Source organism: Phoca vitulina, unplaced genomic scaffold, assembly GCF_004348235.1.
Source record: "Phoca vitulina isolate PV1807 unplaced genomic scaffold, GSC_HSeal_1.0 scaffold8, whole genome shotgun sequence".
Lineage (NCBI taxonomy): Eukaryota > Metazoa > Chordata > Mammalia > Carnivora > Phocidae > Phoca > Phoca vitulina.
Genome location: NW_022589711.1, coordinates 5420779 through 5446307, shown reverse-complemented (window position 1 = coordinate 5446307; position 25529 = coordinate 5420779). Strand labels below are relative to the sequence as shown.

Below are 25529 nucleotides of genomic sequence, written 5' to 3'. Positions count from 1 at the left end.
GCAGATCAGAAGAGGGGATTTCTGAAGAAGTAACAGGCAAGTAAAAAGCCAAATCTTACGGATGGACTATTTTGCAGTAGGAAAATTGAAAGGGAAGATCTTAGAATGATTGAGAAAAAGTAGAAACAGATTCATATTATAAACGGGCTCTCATACGGAAAAGTTTTTTCTAACTCTAAACAACTATGAAAATATAATGTTACTATAATTGTTGAGGATTAGCTACATTGTTTTGGGGATCTGAATTACAAAGTGTTTCTACCATGTTTGGTCATTTACCCTTTGGAAAGAGTGGTAAAACCTAAACTCAAACCTAAAACTTGGGCTTCCAAAAAGTCAGTACTTTTTGCGCAGTTGTTGAGTAATCTTATGAACTAAGTGCCAGTTAAAGAAATAAAAATTTATAAATTATAAATATAGTTAAAAAGCTCTTGACTTCTCAGAGTTACTGAATGAAATGGATTGTAATTCTTTTTTTTTTTTCCTTGGTGGGGGAGGGGGAGAGGGAGAGAGAGAATCGCAAGCATCTTCTGTGCTGAGCGTGGAGCCTACCGCAGGGATTGATCCCAGACCGTGAGATCATGACCTGAGCCAAAACCAAGAGTTGGTTGGAAATCAAGAGTTGGCTGCTCAACCAACTGAGCTACCCAGGCACCCCTTCATTTGCTCTTACTCCATGTTCTTGGAGAGAATATTTTGTCCCTGTTTTCTATTGTGCATTGGTTTATGATACAGTACTGAGTTGCAAAGTCAATTAACTGGGACTTAAACAGTATTTTTTAAAAGAAAAAGGAAGAGAATATAAAATATAGTGTATAGCATGCAGTAAGGTTAGGTGTGTTTTAAAAAACATCTTTCCATTTTATAATTTCATATGTATAAATATATAAAGTTTATATATATAACTGTACATAACATATATATATATATATATATACACACACACACACATAAGTACATACACTTGGCCATGATGTAAAATATATTTTTTACTGGAGGTCACAGTAAAAATTTGAAAGCCACTGGAGTAATGAGTGTTAAGAACTTGATAAAATTGTGTGGAATTATTTTGAGTAGCATATTTTAAAAACCCAACCAAGCACGGGCCATAAGCCAGGGTTTATGACTATTTTCCTTACGGTGATTATTTGTTTTAAAATTTTTGTGGTAGCAGAATTTGGTCTTGTTAACATTTGCTATAATGTTCATTCATATTAAGTATATTCAAGTTGGAATGGGCTCAGTGCACAGAACAATCTGGCCCTGAGGAAAGAGGTGAAATGAGGGGAGATTTTTTATATTCATACCTAAGAGCTCAGTTTTCTCCCTTGCGAGTTTCCTTCCATCTCCTTATGCATATACTCTTATACACTGCACAAGATTTATTTTAAAGGCTATTTTCCTCATGAAAAATTTCCTTACCAATAATTCATGTACCAATTTCCTAATATAAAAATGTTTAACATGAAAATGACAGGTATGGGTTTGTATTAATAAAATGATAGTGTTGCCCACTCTTGTTTTAGAATTAAATGTTTCAGCTTCTTGGCCTTTTGGCTAAGATCAAGTATAGAATTAAATGTTTCATTCTTTTCTTTACCTTCTTTGTCCGGTAACTACTGTGGGAATAAAAGTGAGAAGTATTATTTAACTTCTTATTTTATATTTAAGAAATACACCTCAGAGTTTTGTCTGAAGTAAAGCGGGTAAAAACTTTAGGTACCAAATAATTGCTTGATTGTGTTTAAAGCTGAGTTAGTAATTAATCAAGAAGTTTCTGAGAACTTACTGTCTGGATGGCAGAATAAAGAGTATAATTCCTTACATTTCAATGTAAGGTTTACAGTCTGTGATGAAATAATTTTATGAATAAACATTAGACTAATAATAAACATTAGAAGACTAATAAAAGACAATATTGAGTATAGATATTTATACACATGTATCCTTCATTGGCCCTGGTCCACCATTCCCAATTACCCCAACCTTATAAATTCCTTGAACATGGGCTGGCAGTGAATAAATATAGTCCATTATTATATCGGGGGACTCAAAGAATATTTTTTAGGAAGGTAGAGTGCCTGTGCTTTTGAGACTCAAGAAACCTCAGCAGAAACCACACAGAAACACAGAATGTGAGAGTAGGAAGGGCCTCAGAGATCCCATTTTAGGGATCTGGACACCATGACCAATAGCCCAGAGGTCTAGGTCCTTGTCCACAGCCTTAAACTCAGTGTAAGAGGCATCCTCAAACCCAAGCTTCCGTGTCTGACTGACTGAGTGCTCCTTCTTAACAACAGTAACTTCAGATCTCTTGAAATACACCCAAATAGGCTGTGATCATATACCCCCAAGAAAAGGCCACAACCAGACATGGCCAACCACAGACACAAGTCAAGCATGTAGTCATATATCCAATCACAGCATTTTACACAAATGTATGTATTCTATATAATCTATTTAAATGTTTCAATTATATACACTTAGGTAAATCTTATGCGTCAGGAAGGTGAGCTGTATTTTTACTCTGACTTGAATTCCCAAACACATCATTGCATACCTCTGAAAGTATGTATATGCATTACCCCCTTGCTACTTTAACTTCCCTGTGTTAAGAGAAGACAAAAAGAAAGTGGGTCATTTCACTTCATTGCAAGATGATGCTTATTGGGTTGTTGTATTTAAAACAGAACCTTCATTTTAATGAGTCTCTAATCTTGATAACCTTGATACTTTTTAAATTTGTGCAGGATTATATTACACCAATTAAATCTTAAACTGGTACAGTACACTTTTAAAAGTATATTTGGTTCATATATCATCTCTTGCCTATTTTTAGTTGCTGTGTTCTCATTCTGTCTTGATTTCAGAGAACTCAGATATAGTTGTATCATTTACCAAATCCCCAATAATCTGCATTTTGAGTGAACCCATCCATCACAGGAAATGCCCTTTCAAAATTGTATTGACTTGCAACTATCTGTACCAAGCTTTGTAAATCCTCACTAATATTTTTAATAAGTTTTAATTTTTTATGAACTGTTTTTAGTGGCCATCTAGGATTTCAAATAATGTAGGGAGAACAAATGAGTTATGATGTGATTCTCAGGGCTAAGAAATAAAACAGATGCTTTTCAAGTTTCTGTCTATGGTGTGATCTCAAGCCAGATCATAAAAGCCTGAATCTTTTCAAAATGTTTCTGAAATTAAGAGCTCACATGATGGGCTGTACTTTTCCTATTGTAGCCCTCACCACACTTTACTGTATTGGCTTGATAATTGTTACTCTCTTGTAGGAGACTACAATCTATGACCTCAGGCCCACTTTTTACTGCTCTATTATTTGCATCTCTATCAAGCATATGTCCGGTATAAAACAAATTTTGTTGAATTAGTGAGGACTACTTTGACTAGTGGTAAGACTTCACCTATTTCGTTTGCATATTGGTTGGGACATAATGTTATTTGAGTGGTACCATATTTACTAATTGAAAATAATAATAATACTTTGGGGTATTATGCCTGGGTGGCTCAGTTGGTTGAGCACCCGACTCTTGATTTCAGCTCAGGTCATGATTTCAGGGTGGTGAGATTGAACCCCACGTCAGGCTCTGCGCTCAACAGGGAGTCTGCTTGAGGATTCTCTCTCTCCCTCTGCCTCTGGCCCTCCCACCCCTCTCTATCTCTCTAAAATAAATAAATAAATCTTAAAAAGAAAGAAAATAATAATATTTTGTGTGCATTTTTTCAGACCTATTTCTTGAGTTATCTAAAAGTGTCTGAAGCTATCTAGAGTGTCCAAAGGACAGAGTTAGCTAGCTCTACTATGAGGCAGATTGCTCAACAAAGCCTGCCTATGTAAGTTTCGAAGACCCTTTATGATACCAGGTGGCACATGCACTTCAGACTATATGCAAATCTATTCTATATATTCTATTTAAATTTATTTGTCTAAAAAATATTCATTACTATTTAATGTTAAGATTAATACCAGTACTGCATGTAATTTGCAAAAATGTATGATAATTGGGGGAGCACTGCATTTTTTGTGACAAATACAAGTATGTGATTTAAAAAAAAAGTTGAATGTTATTGTATAAGACCACCATCGAGATATATATAGAATGCCAAGAAAATGTGAAATGCTAAGTGGTGATGCACGAACACGTTTCCTCTTCATTGACGTAAATGCAGGTGATGTAAACCATGCACTTTAAATCTGCATTTAAAATTCTAGAAATTCTAAGGAATGACAGATACAGAGAGGAACAGAATAGAATGGAGGAACCTACAATACAGGTGATGTAGAAAGCCAATGAAAAAGTGAAATTTCCCAGTTCTCTGGGAAATTCCCCTAAATCAGTAGTGACAAGAGCTTGACTAGATTGTTAATGGGATAGCTTATTGGAAAATCGCTGAACAGAGTGAGAGAAGCCAGCTGGAATATGGAGAGGCGTGGAATCAGTAGCAACAATGGAAGCTAGAAGACTAGAGAACATTATCTCCAAGGAGTCATGGAAAATAATTGTTTATCTGGAATTGATTACTACTGAACCTTTAAAAGAAGGACAAACTACGGGGGGCGCCTGGGTGGCTCAGTCGTTAAGCGTCTGCCTTCGGCTCAGGTCATGATCTCAGGGTCCTGGGATCGAGCCCCGCATCGGGCTCCCCGCTCAGCGGGAAGCCTGCTTCTCCCTCTCCCACTCCCCCTGCTTGTGTTCCCTCTCTCACTGTGTCTCTCTCTGTCAAATAAATAAATAAAATCTTTAAAAAATAAAAAATAAAAAAAATAAAAGAAGGACAAACTAGAGATTTTTGCAAATAACAATGGAGAGCATTTCACAGCAAATCTGCATTAAATATGAAGTGATTTCAAAGGAAAGTCCAACATGCAAGGAGGAATAGCAATTAAATAAAATAGGAAATACCCGTGAGACAATTAGCCAACATTTACCATATGAAATAATCACATTTTATGATTGATGGAGTAAAAATAAGAGAAATTAGTGTGGAACAACAAGAGACTCCAAGTTGAGAAATGACTAGTTAACATTAAAGCGCTCTGGGTTCCTATACTTAGGAACAGTATAAAAAGATTACTTAGCTTTAGTATTTAAGTGAAATATATAGGTTACATTGTCTAAGAGAACAGCTAATAGAATAGAAACAATGTTTAAATAGCACAATGTGGAGGGAAAAAAACTTGGATTTTAAATGAAGTGATTTAACTATTAAACATGCAAAATTATGATACAGACAGCAGAGGGCAGGGTATCCTTGGTACTGTGTTGATAATTTCTTGAAATTGTACAGCATGTCTGATGTTATCCCTGAAACCATTACGTTTCTGTGTTGAGCCAGATATTAGAGATATTAGGTTTAAAAAAATACTGATGACACGATTTACTTTTTATTAAAAACAGAAATCTTGATATGACCTGCATAATATTAGGGCATAGCTTCTAGGCAAAGAAATGTACATATTATTAGTCTTTGGATTAAAGAAATCTATTGAATTTTGCTAATATATTTTGAGAGTCCTTTCTCTTTTCCTTGAAAATAATTTTGAAGTTTCTTGGCTAAAAACGAGAAAGAAAAAAGTGCTTATAGAAAAGGATGGTGAGAGTCCCATTTCCCAGGTTAAAGATAACCCCTTAATAATGGCCAACATTATTTCTGGATGTGATTCTCTGGTTATATGTTTTCCTATCCTGTAAAAAACTTAAACATTCTTTAGGATTCTGAATTCCTTACAACATTTTTGTGATTTAGTGCAGACAAAAATTAGTTTTATATCCTGTTTTAATTGTGTTAACGTATAGGAAACATTGAAATGCTTCTTTCGGAATAAATGAGATGTTTTATCCTACTGCCATCTTTATATTATTATAATTAAAGTGTCAAGGTATAGCATGTAATTGGACTTTGGCGTTCTCTAATTAGTCACTTAGGATAGCCTAGGTTATCCTGTGGTAACAGGTGACCTAAAATACCGGTAACCAGCAGGAACAAAACTTTATTTTTCACTCATTCTCCATAGTCTCATGGGTTGGTCTAGTGCTGTTCCATGTTGTCTTCACTCTGGACCCCTGGCTGATGGAGCCCTTATCTGGAATAGTATAGTCTTCTAGCACCGGAGTAAAGAGAAACTGGCAAATTATAGTGGCTCTTAAATTTCTACTTGCAAGTCATACATGTCTCTTCTCACTTTTCACGAGTCATATGACAAAGTTTGACATCAGGAAGTGGGAGAGTATAATCTTTCCCAAGAGCTGAGCTGCAAATATTTAGAAAAAATAACACAATCTGTTACAGCGTCCTTATGATATTAGAAATCTAGCTAAAATTTTAGTCAATCGGTTTGTGTAAACTACTTAAAACAAGTAACTTGTGTTCTTCTAAATGTTCTTGTGATTTAGTCTTTATTTAGTCTTTGAGAAAACGTTTAGGAATCTAGTAAGTGGAATATTTAGAAATGGTGATTATTGATGGTAAGGAAAAAATTTTAAAGGTCCTGAAAACTGAAATTGTAATAGGATTATGGGTTGACTTTTCTTTTTCATGGTGATGGGCTGGTAAAGATTTGGAACTCTGGGTGTCTTCTTTACTATGTTTCTGGTGAAAGAAATTTTAGGTCCGTGAAAGATAGAAGGAAAAAAAAACAAAGATATTTTTCTTTGCAAAAATAAATTGTAAGTCTTAGGAGACTACCTTAATGAAGATAGTGTTTTAAATCTACAAGGTAACTTTCTGAATTTTTACATATAAATTTCACAATTTTTTCATATAAATTTCACAATAGCCCTGGTCAGTTAGCAGATGATTATCAATGCCATTTTCCCATGGAAGATTCAGATTTAGAGAGAATGGCTCAAGGTCGGTTGACTGGGCCATAATAACTAAGACTGAGAGTTTAAATTTCTGACTCTTCTTTTTCCTATCTATAGATCATGTAAGTTCTCAATTATTTTAGCAGTCTTACATAATTTTGATTCATTCTGTATTCGTGGATGCAGCTTTCGAATAAATTCTGCTAAAGACCTTATTATTAAAAAATCAAATAACTGTCACAGCTTGTTGATTATTTTTCAGTGCTACTTCATAAACTCCAGAAAAACTAAATATTGTTAAAATATCTTTTCCTTACAATTTTGAAATTTAAGCAATTTAAAATGAGTACAGCTGTGTTTCCCAATATTGTTATACTTAGGAGACAAATTCACTCAGTGACAATAATTTTGAAATTAAGAAAAAAAATATTGAGGTCATAGAACTTGTTAAATATTTCTAAATTAAAAATGGGCCCCAAATCATCTCTTTCTTCCCCCCTCCATTTTAAAAGGCCTAGTATTGCCCAGATTTCAGGCCTGCACATCTATCCTGACAAAATGTGGCTAAATCCCATTTTGTTTGGAAAGCTACCTACCTTGTTTATGCCCTCTGGGAATCCAACTCTTTTTGTCCACCAAATCACAGCAAGTGGCAATTCACGCTAAGTGGTCAGTTTCCTTTGAACAGGATTGTATAGAGAGCCAAAAGAATACTTGAGAAGGAGTGAACCCAGACTATGGAAGGAGAACCCCATTGATTTTATTTCCTCTATTGTATGACAGTTTAATTATGACAGGCACAGACTTAGTTTGAGTCTTGCTCTATGACTCTCTAGGCCAAGGGTTGGCAAACCACAACCAGTGACCCGCCACCTGTTTGGGTAACATGGCCACGTTCACTGGTTTGAGGACATGTTTTCGCACTCTGCAGCAGAGTCGAATAGTTGTGCCGGACACCTTATGTCAGCAAATCCAATATTTCCTCTCTAGCCCTTTAAGAAGTTTGTCGACCCCTGTTCTAGATGCACGATCTTGGCCAAGCTACCTAAATGTCTGTGCCTCACTTTTCTAATTATAAAATGTGAATAATCATCTTTACCGAGTTGGGTTTATATGAGGATTAAATGAGTCACTCTGTAAAAAACTTGACATAGTGTTAGGATGGAGATGAAGTGCATCACAAAGACTGATAAAACCATAATCATACCCAGAAAATATAAAATAACATGTATTTCCTCTCCACGTAGGAAAGAATTGGTAAAAACTCATGTCAGAGAATAAATCTCTGGTGTTTGGTGAAGGATCTGGATTCTTTTTGCGTTGTTTCATTTCTGCTCAGTCTCTTTTCTGTGTCCCATGTAATTCTAGCCTCCTGCAAGTCTGTTTCGGACTGTCACTTCTTGTAGCCAGCCCTTCTTTATTATTTGTGGAAAAATCTGCACGTCTACATCTGGAATTGCTCAAAGGTCACTGTAAGTATTGAGTCTTTATTAACGATTTGTTCCCTTCCAAAAAGCTTTCCAAAATGCCTGCAGCCAGGGTTAGAGCTCTGAGAGCTAGCTTCCTCTGTTTTCAGGGACTCACGGTTGTGCTCTTACTTGTCTTCTCAGTGGAGAAGAGAAAGGTTTTCTTCTGTTTGCTATTAGGCAGGAAGACATCTCATGAATTAAAACAAGTCCTTTTTTGGGAAAAAGTAGTCCAGTCTGGTATGTTTATATATTCCTGATTGGGGCACATTAGGGGTTTTCTGTTTTATAACTGTAGGTCTAATATCAGACAAACTACAAAATATGTGAAAATATGTTTCTTCAGCTTTGCGATTTCCAATATTTCCTTAACCTACTGGTTTTCAGATTATAACTAAAATATGCACAAATTCTAGGAAATTTAGCAAATACAGAAAACCGTAAGAGATAATTTAAAAATTTGCTCTAATCCTTTCCCTAAGTTGTGAAACTTCTTGACACACATTTATATTATATAATATTTTTATTCCTCTCTCTATATATATTATAATTTATATACTGATATATCCTATCAATGGTATGCTTTATTATATCTTGTATCTTGTTTTACTTGATATAATCCTATGTAAAGCTTGCCATGTCATTAATTTTTGAAACACAGTATTTTAGTCTGTGGAAATCCTGTAATTTATTTAAACACACTCATATTGGAAACTTTGGGACAGAGTAAATTGTTACAACTCTTCTAAAGGATAATTTATTAATATAATGCAAAATATTAAATTTAGGTACTCTTCAACATAGAAAATTGCATTTCTGTGAATTTACCCTAAGGGAAGTGATAGGGCAAACTCACTCAAATATGTGTACTGAAATGTTCATATTACAGTGGAAAATAGTGAATATAATTTTGCAGCCTCAATGTCCATCAGTAGAAGATGACATAAATAATTTATGGCACATACTCAGGTGGAATGCAATGTGGTTAAAAGAGAAAGAGCTCATTTTTACCTATGTACACTAAAATTGTTTATATTTTTAAGCGAAATAGAGCAAATTAAAGGAGAGTTTGTTTAGTAGATCTTAGTTTGGTAAATATACACATATACACCAATATAAAAATCTGGGAGTGTATCCTTCACAATATCAACAGTAGTTGTCTCTAAGTACTGGCATCATGGGTAACTGTTTCTTTTAAGTTCTTTTTTTGTGACATTTGATCCTGATCCATGGTTACTTTTGTGAACAGGGAAGAAAGAAAGATAATTTCAAAAAGGAAAAAAAAATATTAACTATGATACTCTTCGCAAATCTATGTCAGTCTTTCACAATAGTTGAGAGTATATCAGAATTGAATTTTACTTTTTAGTGGAATCTTCATTTTTTTTGTACCCACAAAACTTTGTAATTTGTAATTTATTCTACTTACATTTAGGAAAATATTTTTATGCAAAAATTGTTGGACTTATGGACGAATGGGGTATTAGGACTCCTCATATGGGATGGACAGTCCTATGGCTAGAAGTACATGCTTCTTCCTTTTGCTTGATATGATTTCTCCAGAAGTTTCTCAGTCCATGGGTTGAAGGAAGGTGATAAGGGGGAGACTGAGTAGGAGACCTCATATTCCCATTGTTAAGAACTCCTAGTACCAGGAGAGACGTTGTATGACTTTTCCCACTTCTTACCTATTTTTATTCTCCAGGTAAATAATGGGGCTAGGAAAGTGCATATATATTACTAAAATAAATCATTATTATGGCCCCAAGAAGTATTGTCTCATTCCCGATTCATCTCTAAATAGCTTTTGGACTAATTCAAGTTCTAAAATTCAAACTAAATCCCATGCATCCTTGGTAAGAATTCCAAATTCTAGTTCTGTTTTTGGACATGTGCATGTGTCTATATATATGTGTGTATATGTGTGTGTGCATAAAATATATGTCTGTGTCTATACATACACATATATATGCATTTGATCTTCAGAAATGTTGTGAAGCTTATGTCAATATGCTCTCCCTGCTTCTAGTCACGTATCATGGTATTTCATAATATTTTAGGGAAAAATAGATGTCATTGTTTTCCTTTGCATTCCTTTTACTACTAGTATGGTTGAACATTGTTTTGCTTTGACCAGTTTACTTTACAATTTTGTTACAATTCTTGGCCCTTTCCTCTGTTAGAGCAGGAGTCGGCAAACTATGGGCTGCAGACCAATTCAGCCCCAATCTAGTTTTGTAAATAAAGTTTCACCAAGACACAAGCAGGCCCATCATTTATGTAGCCTATCATCTGTGTTTTTTTCTCGCTACAGCAGCAGGGGTGAGTAGCTATGACCGAGATTGTATGGCCATCAAAGCCTAAAATATTTACTCTCTGATTTTTTACAGGAAGAGTGTAAGGGCCCCTCCTCATGTTTTAGAGGTCTAGTTTTTAAGACCCGCTTTTATCAATTTGAACAGGCTATTTATTTGGCAAGGATTTTAACTCTTGTTTGAAATATTTCTTGCAAATATTTTATTTCAAGTGACTTTCTTGCCTGATCAGGCCCTCAGATTTCCTCCTCTAAGGGATTCCTCTTCCCCCCTTCCCTCAGCCTCCCTGAGCCTGGGGTGCTGAATGACACATGCAGCGTTCATTAACTTAGAAGGGCTAATAGGCTATTGTCCTTTTTACGATGATTGTGGGTGGGCCCATTTTTTATCTGGCTTGTCACTTTCTCACCAGAATGTTCACAACCCTTCTTCTTGACCTAGATGTTAAGAAATATAATTTCTGAGAATCATTTAGGATCCTTCTATTTGTACCAAACCTTGATATCCTAGCTATGATAAAGTTTGATGCCATAATGCATTGTTTTATATGGACTCCTGGCTTTATTAAAAATAATTCCTTGGGGCGCCTAGGTGGCACAGTCGGTTAAGCGGCCGACTCTTGGTTTGGACTCAGGTCGTGATCTCAGAATCATGAGATGGAGCCCCGTGTCAGGCTCCGTGCTCAGTAAGGAGTCTGCTTAGGATTCCCTCTCTCTTCCTTTCCCTCTACCCCTCCCCCTGCTCTCTTTTTTTCTCTCTCTCTCTCAAATAAATAAATAAATTTTAAAAAAGAATCCCTTATGTTTTGTAACACTCTAAATCTTTCCTGAATGGTTTCACTCTTTTTTTTTTACATGGTTTCATTCTTTCTCCTTTTCATTCATTTTTTTCCTCCATTTTTTCTGCTCCACTTATTATTTCCTGCTAGTGACAGCTTTTGTTCAATCTGTTGTCCAGGTTGTATCATTAGTTCTGAGGGAGTCTTTTATTTTATTTTATTTTTAAATTAAGAGCCAATTAGATTGTTACGTGGCTTTTTAAAATACCTATTAGTCCCTAGGTATTTTTATACCTGAGGAAATGGATCAAACTCGTGCTTCCCAATTATACATAGGATATGATCCAATACTTTGACAAATATTTCTCCATCATGGTGATCAAATAATGTTACTGTGGCTTCTTTGTGTTTCCATATTTATCTGAACATTAAACATACAAAAAGAGAGAAATAACTATACTCCACAACGTTCAGTTTTCTCTCCTTCCCTTCCGCCTCCATGTAAATTTCCATCTCCCTTGTCTTTAGGGCAGAGTCGTGTGTCTTAACTGTGGTCTGTGGCTATGAGAGGAGGTGACATGTGTCACTTCAAGTCTGAGGTATTTAAGCATGATTTTTTTTTTTTAACGATTTTTTATTTATTTGACAGAGAGACACAGCAAGAGAGGGAACACAGCAGGGGGAGGGGGAGAGGGAGAAGCAGGCTTCCCACTGAGCAGGGAGCCCGATGTGGGGCTTGATCCCAGGACCCTGTGATCATGACCTGAGCCGAAGGCAGACACTTAATGACTGAGCCACCCAGGCGCCCCTAAGCATGATTTTGAGTTCCTCTTGACCTGACAGCATTGGGAGCCACAGGTTGAGATGGCAGAGCTATAGACAGTGAGGCCACTGATAGCCTGGTTCCCTGAGTGACTCTATGGAGGAGAGTTTCCTCATAACTTACACATTTACCTGAACAAGAAATTGACCTGTGTTATGATAAGCCATTTAGATTCTGTGGCTGATTTGTTATGATTATATAACCTCAACCATTCTCATCAACACGGAAATTAGTATTAGACATGGGGCTCTACTATAATTAAATACCTGGTGTGTTCCTGAAAGGCAGTGGACAGACAGTGAGAAAAATGATCCTGGAGGAGACAAAGAAGAAAATGTATGTCATAGAGTGGGAAAACATTTGGTGAAACTACTGTAGGTCAGAACTTGGAAGGCAGATCCTGTGCTTAGGTAAATTTAGCTCCTGAGTAAGAGGTAAAAACAAAACCATAGTAGTGTCTGCTAACTGCCATTGGTTATGCTTGGCAAGGTATTACAAAAGTAAAGATGAATTCAGGAAAGAACTGGCTGATTCACATTCAGGACTGAGAAGAATATGGATTCCTACAGTATTTGAAAAGCCAACTGCTTCTAGACCCAAACAAAACACAAAGAAAGTTTACGTTCAACAAAACCTTTCTGCTGAGGACAGTACTTAAGGCAGAGAAAGTTTTAAATGTGAGGTCTTCCTATCTGTTATTACAGATGAGCTTTAGGTAGCCACCATCAAATTGGCAGGAAAAGACAGGGGGTCAAGGAAACAAAGAACTACTGGAGATTTGAGAACTAGATATTTTATTTATTTTATTTTATTTATTTATTTTTAAAGATTTTATTTATTTATTCATGAGAGACAGAGAGAGGCAGAAGCAGAGGGAGAAGCAGGCTTCCCGCTGAGCAGGGATCCCAATGCAGGGCTCGATCCCAGGACCCTGGGATCATGACCTGAGCTGAAGGCAGACGCTTAACGACTGAGCCACCCAGGCACCCCAAGAACTAGATATTTTATTTTTATTTATTTATTTATTTTTAAAGATTTATTTATTTGACAGAGACATAGCTAGAGAGGGAACACAGCAGGGGCAGTGGGAGAGGGAGAAGCAGGCTTCCCACTGAGCAGGGAGCCGATGTGGGGCTCGATCCCAGGATCCTGGGATCATGACCTGAGCTGAAGGCAGATGCTTAACCAACTAGCCACCCAGGCGCCCTGAGAACTAGGTATTTTAAAGCTTGGGTATGGTTACTGCACGTGGAAATGACTGGAAACAAATGGAGAAGAAGCCTCTTAAGCATTTGAGAGAAATGTACTGCTAAAGAAATCACGAGCCTGGATGAACGACACCTTTGTATGAAGCTGAAAATGGCCTCTGTGTACACAACCTCATGTGAGCAAGGAGGCCAAGGAAGCCCTGAGGACACTTATTTTCACATACAGTCAGAGAAGGGAATGGGACTAATAAAGAACTTGTCGTAGGGTGGAGACTCAAGTCACACACCGGTAGGGAGCCCTCCCTGTGTGCTCAGCAGGACCTTGAGCTTCTGATTGTGTCCCATTTGTCTTCTTTCTAAAAGTGAATGTATTATTGTAATTATCCTGACCCTGTCACACCTCTGTGGATTGAGTGCGTGCTTGTGTGTGCTTTCATGTGTGTATGTGTGTAGGAGCAGGTAATTTGGCTTTTATAGTCATAGGTCTCCAAGCCAAGAGAAGCCACATAGGAGCTTGAGCTTTATCTAGATGGTCTGGACTGGATGGGCTGCAGGCTGTCTCCTTGGGGAGCTGCTGAGCATGTGTTATGTGTGGGAAGAAGAGGGAACTGAATATTTAGTGAACTGAAGGTGATAGAGATTACTAGTCCCTACCATAATTGATTGTTTTCCCTGTGCTTGATAATTTCCCAACATCCCTTGGAGTTTATGCCAATGAGCTGTGAACAGAAAGGATGTGCTTTTCCTAAGAGTGGCTGAGTTCTCTCAGCTCTTTCTCCCCTTGCTCTGGCAAATGCTGAAGCCCTGGGTAAGATCAGTCTACTCAGGTCAGACTTACACTGTGTGCAAGGAGAGAACTTTGTGCTAAGCCATTGAGATCTGGAGTTAATCTTTTTTTTTTTTTTTAAATCAATTTTACAAAGGTTTTCTAGCTGGAAAACTTACCTGGGGTTGTTTCCCCTAAACATTGGTGTAGATCACTTAATTAAGAAAGTAAAAGCTGCCCAGAACAAAAAACTACCTAATACAGGTTCGAGCTGAGAGAAAGCTAAAAGCTCCCATGCAGCAAATTCTGACCCCCCCAACTGGATTTCATGCCCCTGACAATTGTTCCTAAATCATGGGAGGTCAATTATTTGATTCTAAATGCATCCAATTTTTAACATTTTAGCCACCCTAGAAGACTAATTAATACTGTATGTCTTTTCTTTTTAGTACAAGGTATTGGTTTCCACCTATAATTATGGACAGGTAGAAAGCTACCTAGCACGTGACTTAATTAGGCTGGTCTCATTTCCTAAGTTAATTTATTTTTACCTAAGGACACCGAGTAATTTGTTAAATATTTTATAAGAATCTGAACAAGCAGCCGTGTTTACGTTAGGGAAATAAAGCATTCGCTTATTAAAAAGGTTCAAAGGACATAAATCTGCTGTTTGTGCCAGCAGAAATTGTGTGCAGGTTTAATGTGCGATGAGGAGTCAAGAACCTGGTACGTGAGACCGCACCAGAACATTTATTTTTCCGCTTAATTCTTGGTACAAAGTTTTAACAAAAGGAAACGAGAAGACTAAGCATAGATGGTGTGCATGAAGGGGAACTTGGGAAACTGAAGCAGTTTCAAAGAACAATGAGAAACAAATTCAATGGGTAAAACTCAACTTGAATGGGCTTCTTAGGAAATACACAGACATATCACTTTCATTTACATAAATTCTCATTTCTCAATGTTATATGTAACAATGTAGCGATGGTCAAATTTCCATATTAGGGAGTTAAAATGTGCACATGAAATTGCCTGAATAAGAATTTCCCCAAGGTTTTTAAGTTTCACTTGCTATTATGGAGTCTTCTTTTCTTGCTTAAGCTCAGCTCTTACTTTAGAGTCCATCTTTCATCTCACTCAAGCAGACTCAGATCTATTCAACCTGCCCACAAATATAAGACAGATGGAAATAAATAACCCACTAGAAAATCCACTTGACGTGAGTAGTGCAGTTTACGTCTTAAAGGACTGGAAATGGGTCTGACTTTGAAGTCAATGAAGGAATGTCTGACACTTAGAGAAAATACATCTTTTTTTTCCCCCCTCCCTATTGAGCCAGAGATTGCTGGCCTTCAAGCTCCATGTAACAGTGAGGTCTCTGATGCTGCATTTGCAAGGTTGAGGTTTCTAAGAAAACAATGTTTACTACAATTGGGTAATATGGTTCTCTTCTGGTCAGAAAGGCTCTCTAAAGTGTACTTCACATGGGAAAAAGAAGTGAGTATTATTCATTTTTAGGAGTAGGTTCGTATTGCTGTTCTGCAATCTGAATTTATAAATGGCTTTCAAAACCCAATATCCATGCTAATAGTGATTATAGTAACAGATCAAATACAGTATTTTTTTATTCCACAAATTACATTAATTGCAGGTCATTTGTGTGTATTTCCTAATGAGGTAGAATGGGATCCCACAAATTCCCAATGTAATAATATTACATTAAGGATAACTCTTTGTTGAGATGATTTAAATCAATTTCCTTGCTATTGTAATAAATAAGGCTTAGTGATCCACAGTCTTTAAATTATGGAAAACAAAAGTAAAATTATATTGGAATTTGGGACAAATATTCCACCAAAATATTTTACTCTAAATCTTAAAATTAAAACAATATTTCAAAAATGATAAGGATAATTAGTGAGCCTACTAAAGAAACACTCCACTGAGCTAACTTTAGGTGACAAAAAGTTAAAGGTTTAAATAGTCAGATACCTAGAGTAGTAAATTTTTAAGATACTGGTATTAGCCTTTCTTAGATTCATCACTTGAGCATTTTTAGGCAGATAATTTCCCTGCATTTGTACATGTTTAATGAGGAACATATCTCTATTTTTAGAAAGCTTGAGATAGTTTCACTTTGAGGGCTATTTTATCCATGCTCCAAAACAAAATAGAGCCTCTTAACTGATCAATTTGAATATTGCAAGCATGAATACAAATTAAAACTTTTCTCTCAACCAAATCTTTGTTTAACAAAAAATAAGCAAAAGTAGCATGCTTATTTAGAAACACTATTTATTTAGAAACACTATCAAAATTAAAACAAGAGAACCAAATGCCAGCTATGCCTTGAACTATAAGCAATTTCTAGAACAATTCATGGAAAAAAGGATCTGGTTTAATAGATTACTTGAGAGGTTCAGAATATACGCCTTATGAATTTTTATGTATTTACATGAATGAGAAATGCTAAAAATTAAAATACTTTTTTAAAAGATGTTTTTTACCTTAAAACTCTACACCTGTGAGGCGCCTGGGTGGCTGCATCAGTTAAGCATCTGCCTTCCGTGCAGGTCATGATCCCGGGGCCCTGGGATCAAGCTAGGCGTTGGGCTCCCTGCTCAGTGGGGAGTCTGCTTCTCCCTCTCCCTCTGCCCCTCCCCCAGCTTGTGCACTTTCCCTCTCTCTCAAATAAATAAATAAAATCTAAAAAACAAAAACAAAAACAAAAAAAAACCCGAAACCTCTACACCTGTAATTTACTTAACTCTCCTGCAGTCTGTCCTTCCTGCCCTTAGATAGTGATGTGAGCTCATTGTTCATGCTGTTGGAACATTTTAAAAAATATATTTTAGATTGCTTTAGGAACTCATTTAGAAGAATTTCTTCATATGCTCAAAACCAAGTGCAGGACTCTGGTATATCTTTAAGAGACAGTGGGATTTTCATAAAAATAACTTAAGAATCAGTAAACAATAAAAGGGAAGAAAACATTAGAGACATTTCCATTACTTAATAAAGAGAAGTTCATGTCACTGAAGGCTATTAAAGATATTTAGGTTGAACATTGAAGAAATATTTTTGATTATGAAATAGATCATGAACAGAGTAGTCTTTCTCTCTCTTTTGTGATAGGGATATTAGTAGAGATAGTGGAAGTATTTGGGGTAATAACATCTATTGAGCACTTACTGTATACTAAGCACTATGCTCAATGCTTTACAATAATTCACGTTTAATTCAGTCCTTGCTACAAATCTGGAAGTTTGTTTTATCCTCAAGTTACGCATGAGGAACTGAGGTTTAGAGAAGTTTACTTGTCCAAGAGTTATGGAATTGAGACCAGAGCAGCCAAGCCAGTGAAAGTTATTAAATTCTCTGGGTCTTAGATTTTTCCTATGTAGAATGAAGATAATAAGGCCCATCTTTTATGAGGTTTGTAGTAGAAAATGAGGTAACATGGGTGTGTCTGGGTGGCTCAGTGGGTTAAGCTGCCTTTGGCTCAGGTCATGATCCCAGGGTCCTGAGATCGAGCCCCACATGGGGCTCCCCACTCAGCGGGGAGTCTGCTTCTCCCTCTCCCTCTGCTGCTCCCCGTTTGTGCTCTCTTTCTCTCGATCTCTCTCTCAAATAAATAAAATCTTTAAAAAATTGTTAAAAAAGAAAATGAGGTAACATATATTAAAGGATGTTCAGTGAATGTTTAAGGAACATTATTTATCCTCCTTAATCAACTGTGCACATATGGCTAAGACTTTGTCATGGATCACACTGCATTTAAATTACATGTATATCTTATTATTAAACTATGAGGTCCAGGAGGAGTTGCTGGAAACCTGTTTTAGTCCTTCCATGTCTCCTTATCTTGTACCAAGTACACACTCCAGGACATAGGAAGCATGCAATGTATGTTGCCTCAACAAAAAATGAGTAGGAGACAGGACAAGGGAGCACAACCATCTACCTGTTGGTTGGAAACCAGTTGGACAATATGGTTCAGATTTTAAAATGTGCTTATTCTTCGGCTCAGCAATTTCACTTCTAAAAATGTATCCTAAGGAAGTAATGAGATTTGTGTATCAAGATGTATTTTCAACTATCATCAACACAACCTTGTCTTCAATAGGAAAAAATTAGAAACATCCTAATTGCCAATTTAAAAATTGTGCAATAGGTATACAATGGAATAGTGTGTAGTTATTAAAAGTGATCTATAAAAACACTTATTAGAGGCAAAAGAATCTCATGACATATTTGTTGACAAGTGTAAAATGCTGCTTATGCAACTGTATGATCTTCTTTCTATAACACACACACACACACACACACACTCATGCACGCATGCACACATACATACTATAAAGCTGTATAAATAAAAGAATGAATAATGGTTATATCTGGGTAAAGGATCACAGGCTATCTTTATTTCCCCATGCTTTGCTTTATTCCTGTGAATTATTTTGTAGAAAGCATATTTTTTATATTTGAGAAACAATAACCTTATTTTAAGAAATGAATGACATCATCAATGCCTGGATTTTTGACATAGGACCTCAGCAGCAGGTTTTTAAAACCACATCTTAAAAGAGTTGTTTGGTATTCTGAAATTATTACAAACAAATGCCTTTGTGGCGAGTGGCCACTTTTTTTATAAAAGCTTTTGTAAATAAGTAAACATAGGAACCTTTTAGTAGTTTCTCAGCTTGCTTCTATTCTACTCTTCACGCTTACATGAGGTCAGAGATACGGAACTTTGAATCACGGAGATAGGGGATTTATTAGGGTGGTTTAATGAGGGGGAAAGCCACAGGATATGTTTGGAAATTTCTCTGTTGGATAAAATGATAGAACCCCCAAGCTTTATTCTGACTTTTTAAAGATATGAGTACACATTAATATTAAATGGACAGATTTATTTCTGACTATTTTGGAGGAATATCGATAATGGAACACTTGGTTCTAATCAGGTTGGCTGTCAGCCCACTGTAGGAAGAGTTGTTTTATAAAAAGTCAAAAAAACAAAAATAAAAACACTTCCATGTCCCATCTGTGGAGAGAGTGAAGGCTTGACAACTGTTGTTTGTCACAGTGGACAGAGTGAGATGCAGAAAGACCAAGAAGAGAAGCAGTAAATAGGGAAAATCGTGCATATGATATATATGAGTAAGTGTGATTCCAGAGATCAAAAGTGAGATCAAAATATGGGATTTCAGGAAAACTAGCCTCTTGGGGTAGCTGTGTTAAAATTTTTAAACATTCATTTTTAATTTGTAGAAGTTTTAAGTGATCACAAATATGTCTCCAGTGGCAAAGATTGGGATAAAACTGAACACGATTGCCCTGTCCCTTGTCCTTAAAGGGAATTTCTTTCCTGGCTTATTATTGCCTATTATGATCTTTGCAGTTGAGCCTTCCAAGATGAAGTGAAGCAACCTGAACACAGAGTAACTGTGAATATGGCTTGGAAGAATTTTGCAACTATGGTGGTTATCATCTGCATAATTCCATTTTTGTTGTCAAAGACTATAACTGCAGTTTTTGTAGAACTTATTTTTCTCATGAAGGTACTTTCTATATGAAGAATAAAAAAACTTATTTTTGGTTATTAGACCTGTGGGATCCCACACTGGAGACCACCAGGTCTCTTTTCTTATGCGAAATAAGTGGGATTTAGCCTACAGTAGGGTCTGGGATTATTCAGCTCCTCCAAAAGTAACTCCTCACTTTGATTTTGCAAAACACATTAATATTAATTTTGTTGCTTGAACATTTGCTTTTCATATAACAGAATCCACATGCTTGGTTAAGGCCAACATATGCTGTTTATTATGCAGGTTTATCTGTTCCTGATGATATAGCACATAAATCAAATCTAAATTAAACCAACACCACTTCTCCCCTGTGCCATGATATTTGGGGATGAGATTGTTTGCTAAGGAATCATGTGGAAGAATAACATACTTTTGCTTATTGGACGTGACACAGTATATTAAACTCCTTTGTGAGATATTCCAATTGCGCTCAATAGCAACCCCATTACCAATAAGGAACTTCAAATATTTCCATCATAAGTCCTCTTGTTTACAGGGTTATTTAGCTTAGCTTTTGAAATCTTTCTAGTAGTTGCATATAAGTTTAGAAGCAACATGGAATTTAAAAAACATTAAATTGGCTTAGTGAGACTAAGGTTTTTTTTTTTTTTTGTTCGGTTGGTTTTAAAATCTGGAATGGAGGATAGAGCATTAATAAAATACATGTTTAAAAAGGCTTGGGGGGGCATTTTTACTCTTTTTGTCTTTAATGGAATAAAATGTTGGTTACAACAACATTCAGAGAGATGTTGGGGTGTTTCTTATGTGAAAATGGTCTATAATTCCAGGACTGATGGAATATGGGGAGACATCTTTGTTAGCGGTTTCTTAAATTGTCTTTATAACCAAACCATTTATTTTTATATTTAGTTGTACTGAAGTAAAATTTTTGTTGCAATTTCTCATGTTTCCATATCCTTTTTGCAATGTGGAAATATTTATCGAGTTCATAAATGCAGTATACTCCTCACTGGAGATCACAGGCCCAATCTCAAGACTCTCAAATGCCCATCTGAAAGACATACTGGCAAACCAGCTTGCCAGACAAACCAGCATATTTAAGGCTTAGTTCCAATATCACCTTCTGCAAGCAGCTTTGCTCTATTCTTTTTGCTTATTTGTGCATTTGTTTGCTTTTTCTTTCCAGAGCTGAAAATTCTCTTCCCTGTCAACTTTCCTAATAGGTTTTGTCTTTATAGATTGGTTGCAAGGAATAGATTCATTCATGTTACCTAAAAGTACAGGGAGATTCTTATGAGTCCTTCTGGCCTGCAAATTGAATATTTTCAGGAATAGAACAGGCCTGCTGGTTCCTGCTCCGGCTTGCTCTGGGCTCCAGGGTTTCTCAGCTTGGCATTTCTGTTCTTCTCTCCCCTGACTAGCATGGCCTTGGTGAACTATAGCTCAGCTCCTCTACATCCTCTGGTACTACCCCTACTGCTGGGTTTCTTGCTTCTAATTCCCAATATAAGACTGATCAGTCACTTTCCTTCCTTCAAGAGGTGTGCAAGCCCATGGAGTGCCTCTTTACAGTTGTCATCTCTGGCCCTTGGGTCAGCATTTCTGATTAGGGAAACGAGACCATATGCATATGTCTGTGAATATTACTCTGTGAAGACCTAATGAGTGGAAGGTGGATATTTTGTTTATATACAAACAGATATGTTTATTTTATTTGTATTTTCTGTAGACCTACAAAAAAGAGTGTCTGAGATCTGTTTCTCCTAAAGATTGTCTCAGTAAACTGGAGAAAAGAGCATAATGGTTAATCAAAATGGACTTCACATTGAGGCTAAAATGTTGTCTTCTCTTCTTTGAAACAGGAATAAAAATATTTCTACCTGAATAATTGGCAAGAGACTTAATATATCAGAAGGCTTTATGTTATTAAAACATGGAGAATGGAATCAATGAATTTTGCTAAGTCCTTATCACATCTGACCTCTTTGTATTTGATGGTGTTGACCACTCTTCTCTTCTTGACCTTTTTTTCTTCCTTTTTACCTCTATTTCTTCTCAGATTCCCCTGTTGGATTTTTTTCCCCCCCATTCTCCAAGTATTTGTATCATCCAGGCTGTTGTTCTTGGACATGTTCTTCATAATACAGCCACCCTAACCAACATCATTCTTTCTCATGGGATCATCAGTCAGCTATAATCATGAAATCTGTGTTTCCATCCTCAACCTGTTCACCAAGTTCCAATTTACAGGACATTTCCAGCTGGCTACCTACAGGCATATGCAGTCCTGCCTTCCCAGATCAAACTCTGTCTCCACCCCCTGCCCCTGACACTACTTCTGATTTTTTTGTATCTCTTACGTCAGCTAACATTTCCAACTAGCCACTCAAGGAGAAAGAGGGGATAATTTTCTCCTTTTCTCTTTTAGCTCCAAGCCTGAATCAGTCATCATCTTGTCAAGTCTTTTTACTATTATCCTAGTATAGAACTTCATCATATCTCACATAACTCTTTCCCCTGATTTGAGGATCATTCCCTTGATTCCACCAGCCTGTTGCTTCCAGAATGAGTTTACGAGACTATAAATATGGCATGCTACTCCTCTACTTAAAATGTTTCAGTGGCTTCACAATGCCCATGGAATCAAACTCACGCTCATTTTCTATGGGGCGTTGAAGATTTTCAGTGGTCAGACCGCTCCTTCTCACCTTTGTTCTTACCCTTCTTCTTCACATATTCTTTCCAGCATCTGTGCCTGATATAAACACATAAAGTATGATCTGGATTGTGTAGAGGATTAAATGAAATACAGTCTTTCACCATTCTAATGAAGATCTCAAAATAAATTCCCACTTTACCAATTTTATTTTAATCACCTATAAACTATGTTGAACTTTTTACTTCTGCTAAAGCACATAGGAGTATTTTTATGAAAGATTGCCATAATATCTGGCTTATCAAATAGAAGGGACAAAATATACTTTTCATTTTGAATTGATTAAATGACAAAGAAAATATACTTGTGCTATGATCTATGAAATATATAGGAGGTGTAAACTGGGTAACTTGAATCATGTAATATTTTAACAATTTACATGTAGTCCTATTATCTATGAATTGACGTTTTAAAGGTTTTCTATTAAAAGAAAGAAAGCACCATATGTTTAAAAAACTAAATGTAATCCAGCATTTCAGTTTGCTTCTGCTGAGTTCAGAGGCTATTTGAGAACCGAATTTACTGACTTATGATATGGTCTGTAAGAAGAATCTGTAGAAAAAATGGGGTTGGATTAGAAAAATAGTTGTGGTCTTAAGTGTGTAGGGATTTGAATTATGTATTTTGTGGGAAAGGTCAGAAATTGAATTTAAACTATTTGCAAATGCCTTTGTTCTATTTCTATTGTATCATCAAAATATGATTTTTCTTTTCTGTTCTATAAGTCTTCTGTAGCTAGCTGGATGAAGTTATTATTAAAATTTATGAAATTAATTTTCAGGTGTTTTTCCTATTCATTATCTTGTTCTTTACATAATTGATAAACTTGAGATGATTAGTGTTCTTCTAAAGTAAACATTTCATAGCAAACAAAAAATTCGTCCTTGAAGCATAAGACAATCACTAAAATTGTTACTGTGAAAAAAGGTCAATATTTCAATCTTGTTTATTTCAGCGGACATAAAAATGAATTGGCCAGATTTTCATTTAGAAATAGTATAATTTATCAAGTTAACTATGTAAAAACCTTTAAAAAAGTTAAACAACTAAAGATGCTCCATCTATCTGATAAAATATGTCTGTCTATAAAGGTCTATCTGATAAAACATGAATCATTGTAAGACTAGATATAATCAAAACATCAAGTAGGAATGGAAACAGTGTTCTTTCTCTTGTTGGCTTGTTTTTTTATTTTATATATCTCCTTTGTCCATCATGATGTATATTTTAAGTCTGGTTGCTCTTAGCTATTTTTATTTCCTGTGAAGATTTTTAGTTTGTTGTGTGTTATCTCTGAATTCTGAAGAGTTTTATTATTTTCCTGTCACTCTCCCTTAAGTGGTTTTTCCCATAAATAAAATATATTCCGGGTAATAAAATGCAAACAACTCTTTCTAATACAGTGCCTCAGGGGGATATATTACTCTATGCAATGTCAAAATTTGGTCAAGTCCATTCCAAAGGCCTAAACAGCAAACTAGGTAGAAATATAGAAGATATATATGCACTTCAGTAATTCCCAACTATATTATGGTTTTGTGCTATGTGTATTCATCTCCATTGCTGCCGAAACAGATTACCACAAACCCCAGTCTGATTCTAATGTTCTTAATGACATGTCACACCGTTGGAGAGGCCATGAGTTAGCATAGACTAGTTTGTCCAAATAACTATAGTTGTCTGGACTTGCAGGGCATCAAGATCAATGCCATATATAAAAAAAGTACTGTCCAGTTGAGAAATAAGAGCTGTCAGTTTCTGGTCTGGGGACTAACAGAGAAACCAATGCTGGATGACTGACTATAAAGATAACATAATGATTATTTCATCCCAGTCTAGAGCTTAATGTTTGTAGTTAACTATTTCTAGGACTACCTAAGAGCACCAGACAACTTTCTTCTGAATGAGAAAGTTTCCTAGGAAGAGGTGCTTACCTCTTCATATCCTAAACTTTAATTTAATCAAGCCAAGGAGTGAACGAGCTGTCCCAATAAGACCCAGTGTTTAGGAAACGAACATTCAATCCTCAATCTTCAAATCATAGAAGTTAAATGCTAGAAAGGACCTTGGAAGACCATTTTCTCCATCATCCTAAACATCTGCAGAACATGTAGACTAGTGAAGAAAAAAAAAACAAACACTTGCTCAGGGTCTACATGTGCATTGTAATGGGCACAGAACAGCAAAACTACAGCTCTATTCCTCACCTTTTACAACCTCAAAAGTTCCTAATTTGTTGACTGTGACTGTTGACTGTGTCTATATGCTATTTATATATAATGGTATTTAAGAAGCTATTAAGCACATATAATATTTATAGCATTCTCACTACATAGCTTTATAATTCTTAATGGGAGTAGCTAAAGTCTTAGTTTTCCATCCCTCTGATTTTTTCTCTACTACTAATTTGTGTAATTTGATTGGGACTGAATAGTGCTTTGGCTTCAAGACCCTAGTTACTGATGACAAAATTCTCTTAATCTTTGCTTACGCACTTCCTCAATGTAGAACTTAAGGTACTGAGTCTCTACCAGCTAACAGCTCTGAGGTGTTGCTTACGTGTTAAATGAGAACTGTGGGCTTCTTTACTGATATTCTCTGCCTTTTTCCCCATCTTGCCCTATGTCTATCCCCATGTTCTCTCTGGTTATTCCGGAATCGTGATAGGTTTGGAGTTCCAGGGGGTCTGGGTCACTTCCTGCTTGGAAAAGAAATAAAAGACCTCTCTCCCCACTCTGAAGTGTCATGTTACTTTCCATGTATCATCTTTAAAATAGCTTCTAGAAGAATAAGATGAGGGGATTTTATCCTTTAGTCATTTTATGTCCAATATCCTGGAGGCTATCCATGCTCAATACAGAGAAATATGAAATTTGGGAAAATAAACCAATTGAAAAAACCCATAGTCTTGTTCCCCAAACACTTTTACTGTGCACATTTTGATATATTTCAAGGTATAATCCTATTACTTTCATGCATCTCTAGTTTGTTTTTCGACTTTACAAATATTTATTTTTGATATTTTTAATATTATCTGCATCATATTCCACAAAGTAAACTTTTCATAACATATGT

General features: G+C 36.1%; 1 protein-coding gene across 1 annotated transcript in view; it reads left to right on the top strand.

Annotated features, from left to right (window-relative positions):
* The first annotated feature begins 8050 nt into the window (after positions 1-8050).
* The window catches only part of LOC116633726, a 408304-nt gene continuing 390825 nt past the window's right edge, over positions 8051-25529 (top strand). The window contains exon 1 of the mRNA XM_032406291.1: positions 8051-8302. Coding sequence (XP_032262182.1) covers positions 8098-8302 — 205 coding nt within the window. The 5' untranslated portion in view covers positions 8051-8097. The remainder of the gene's footprint in view (positions 8303-25529) is intronic.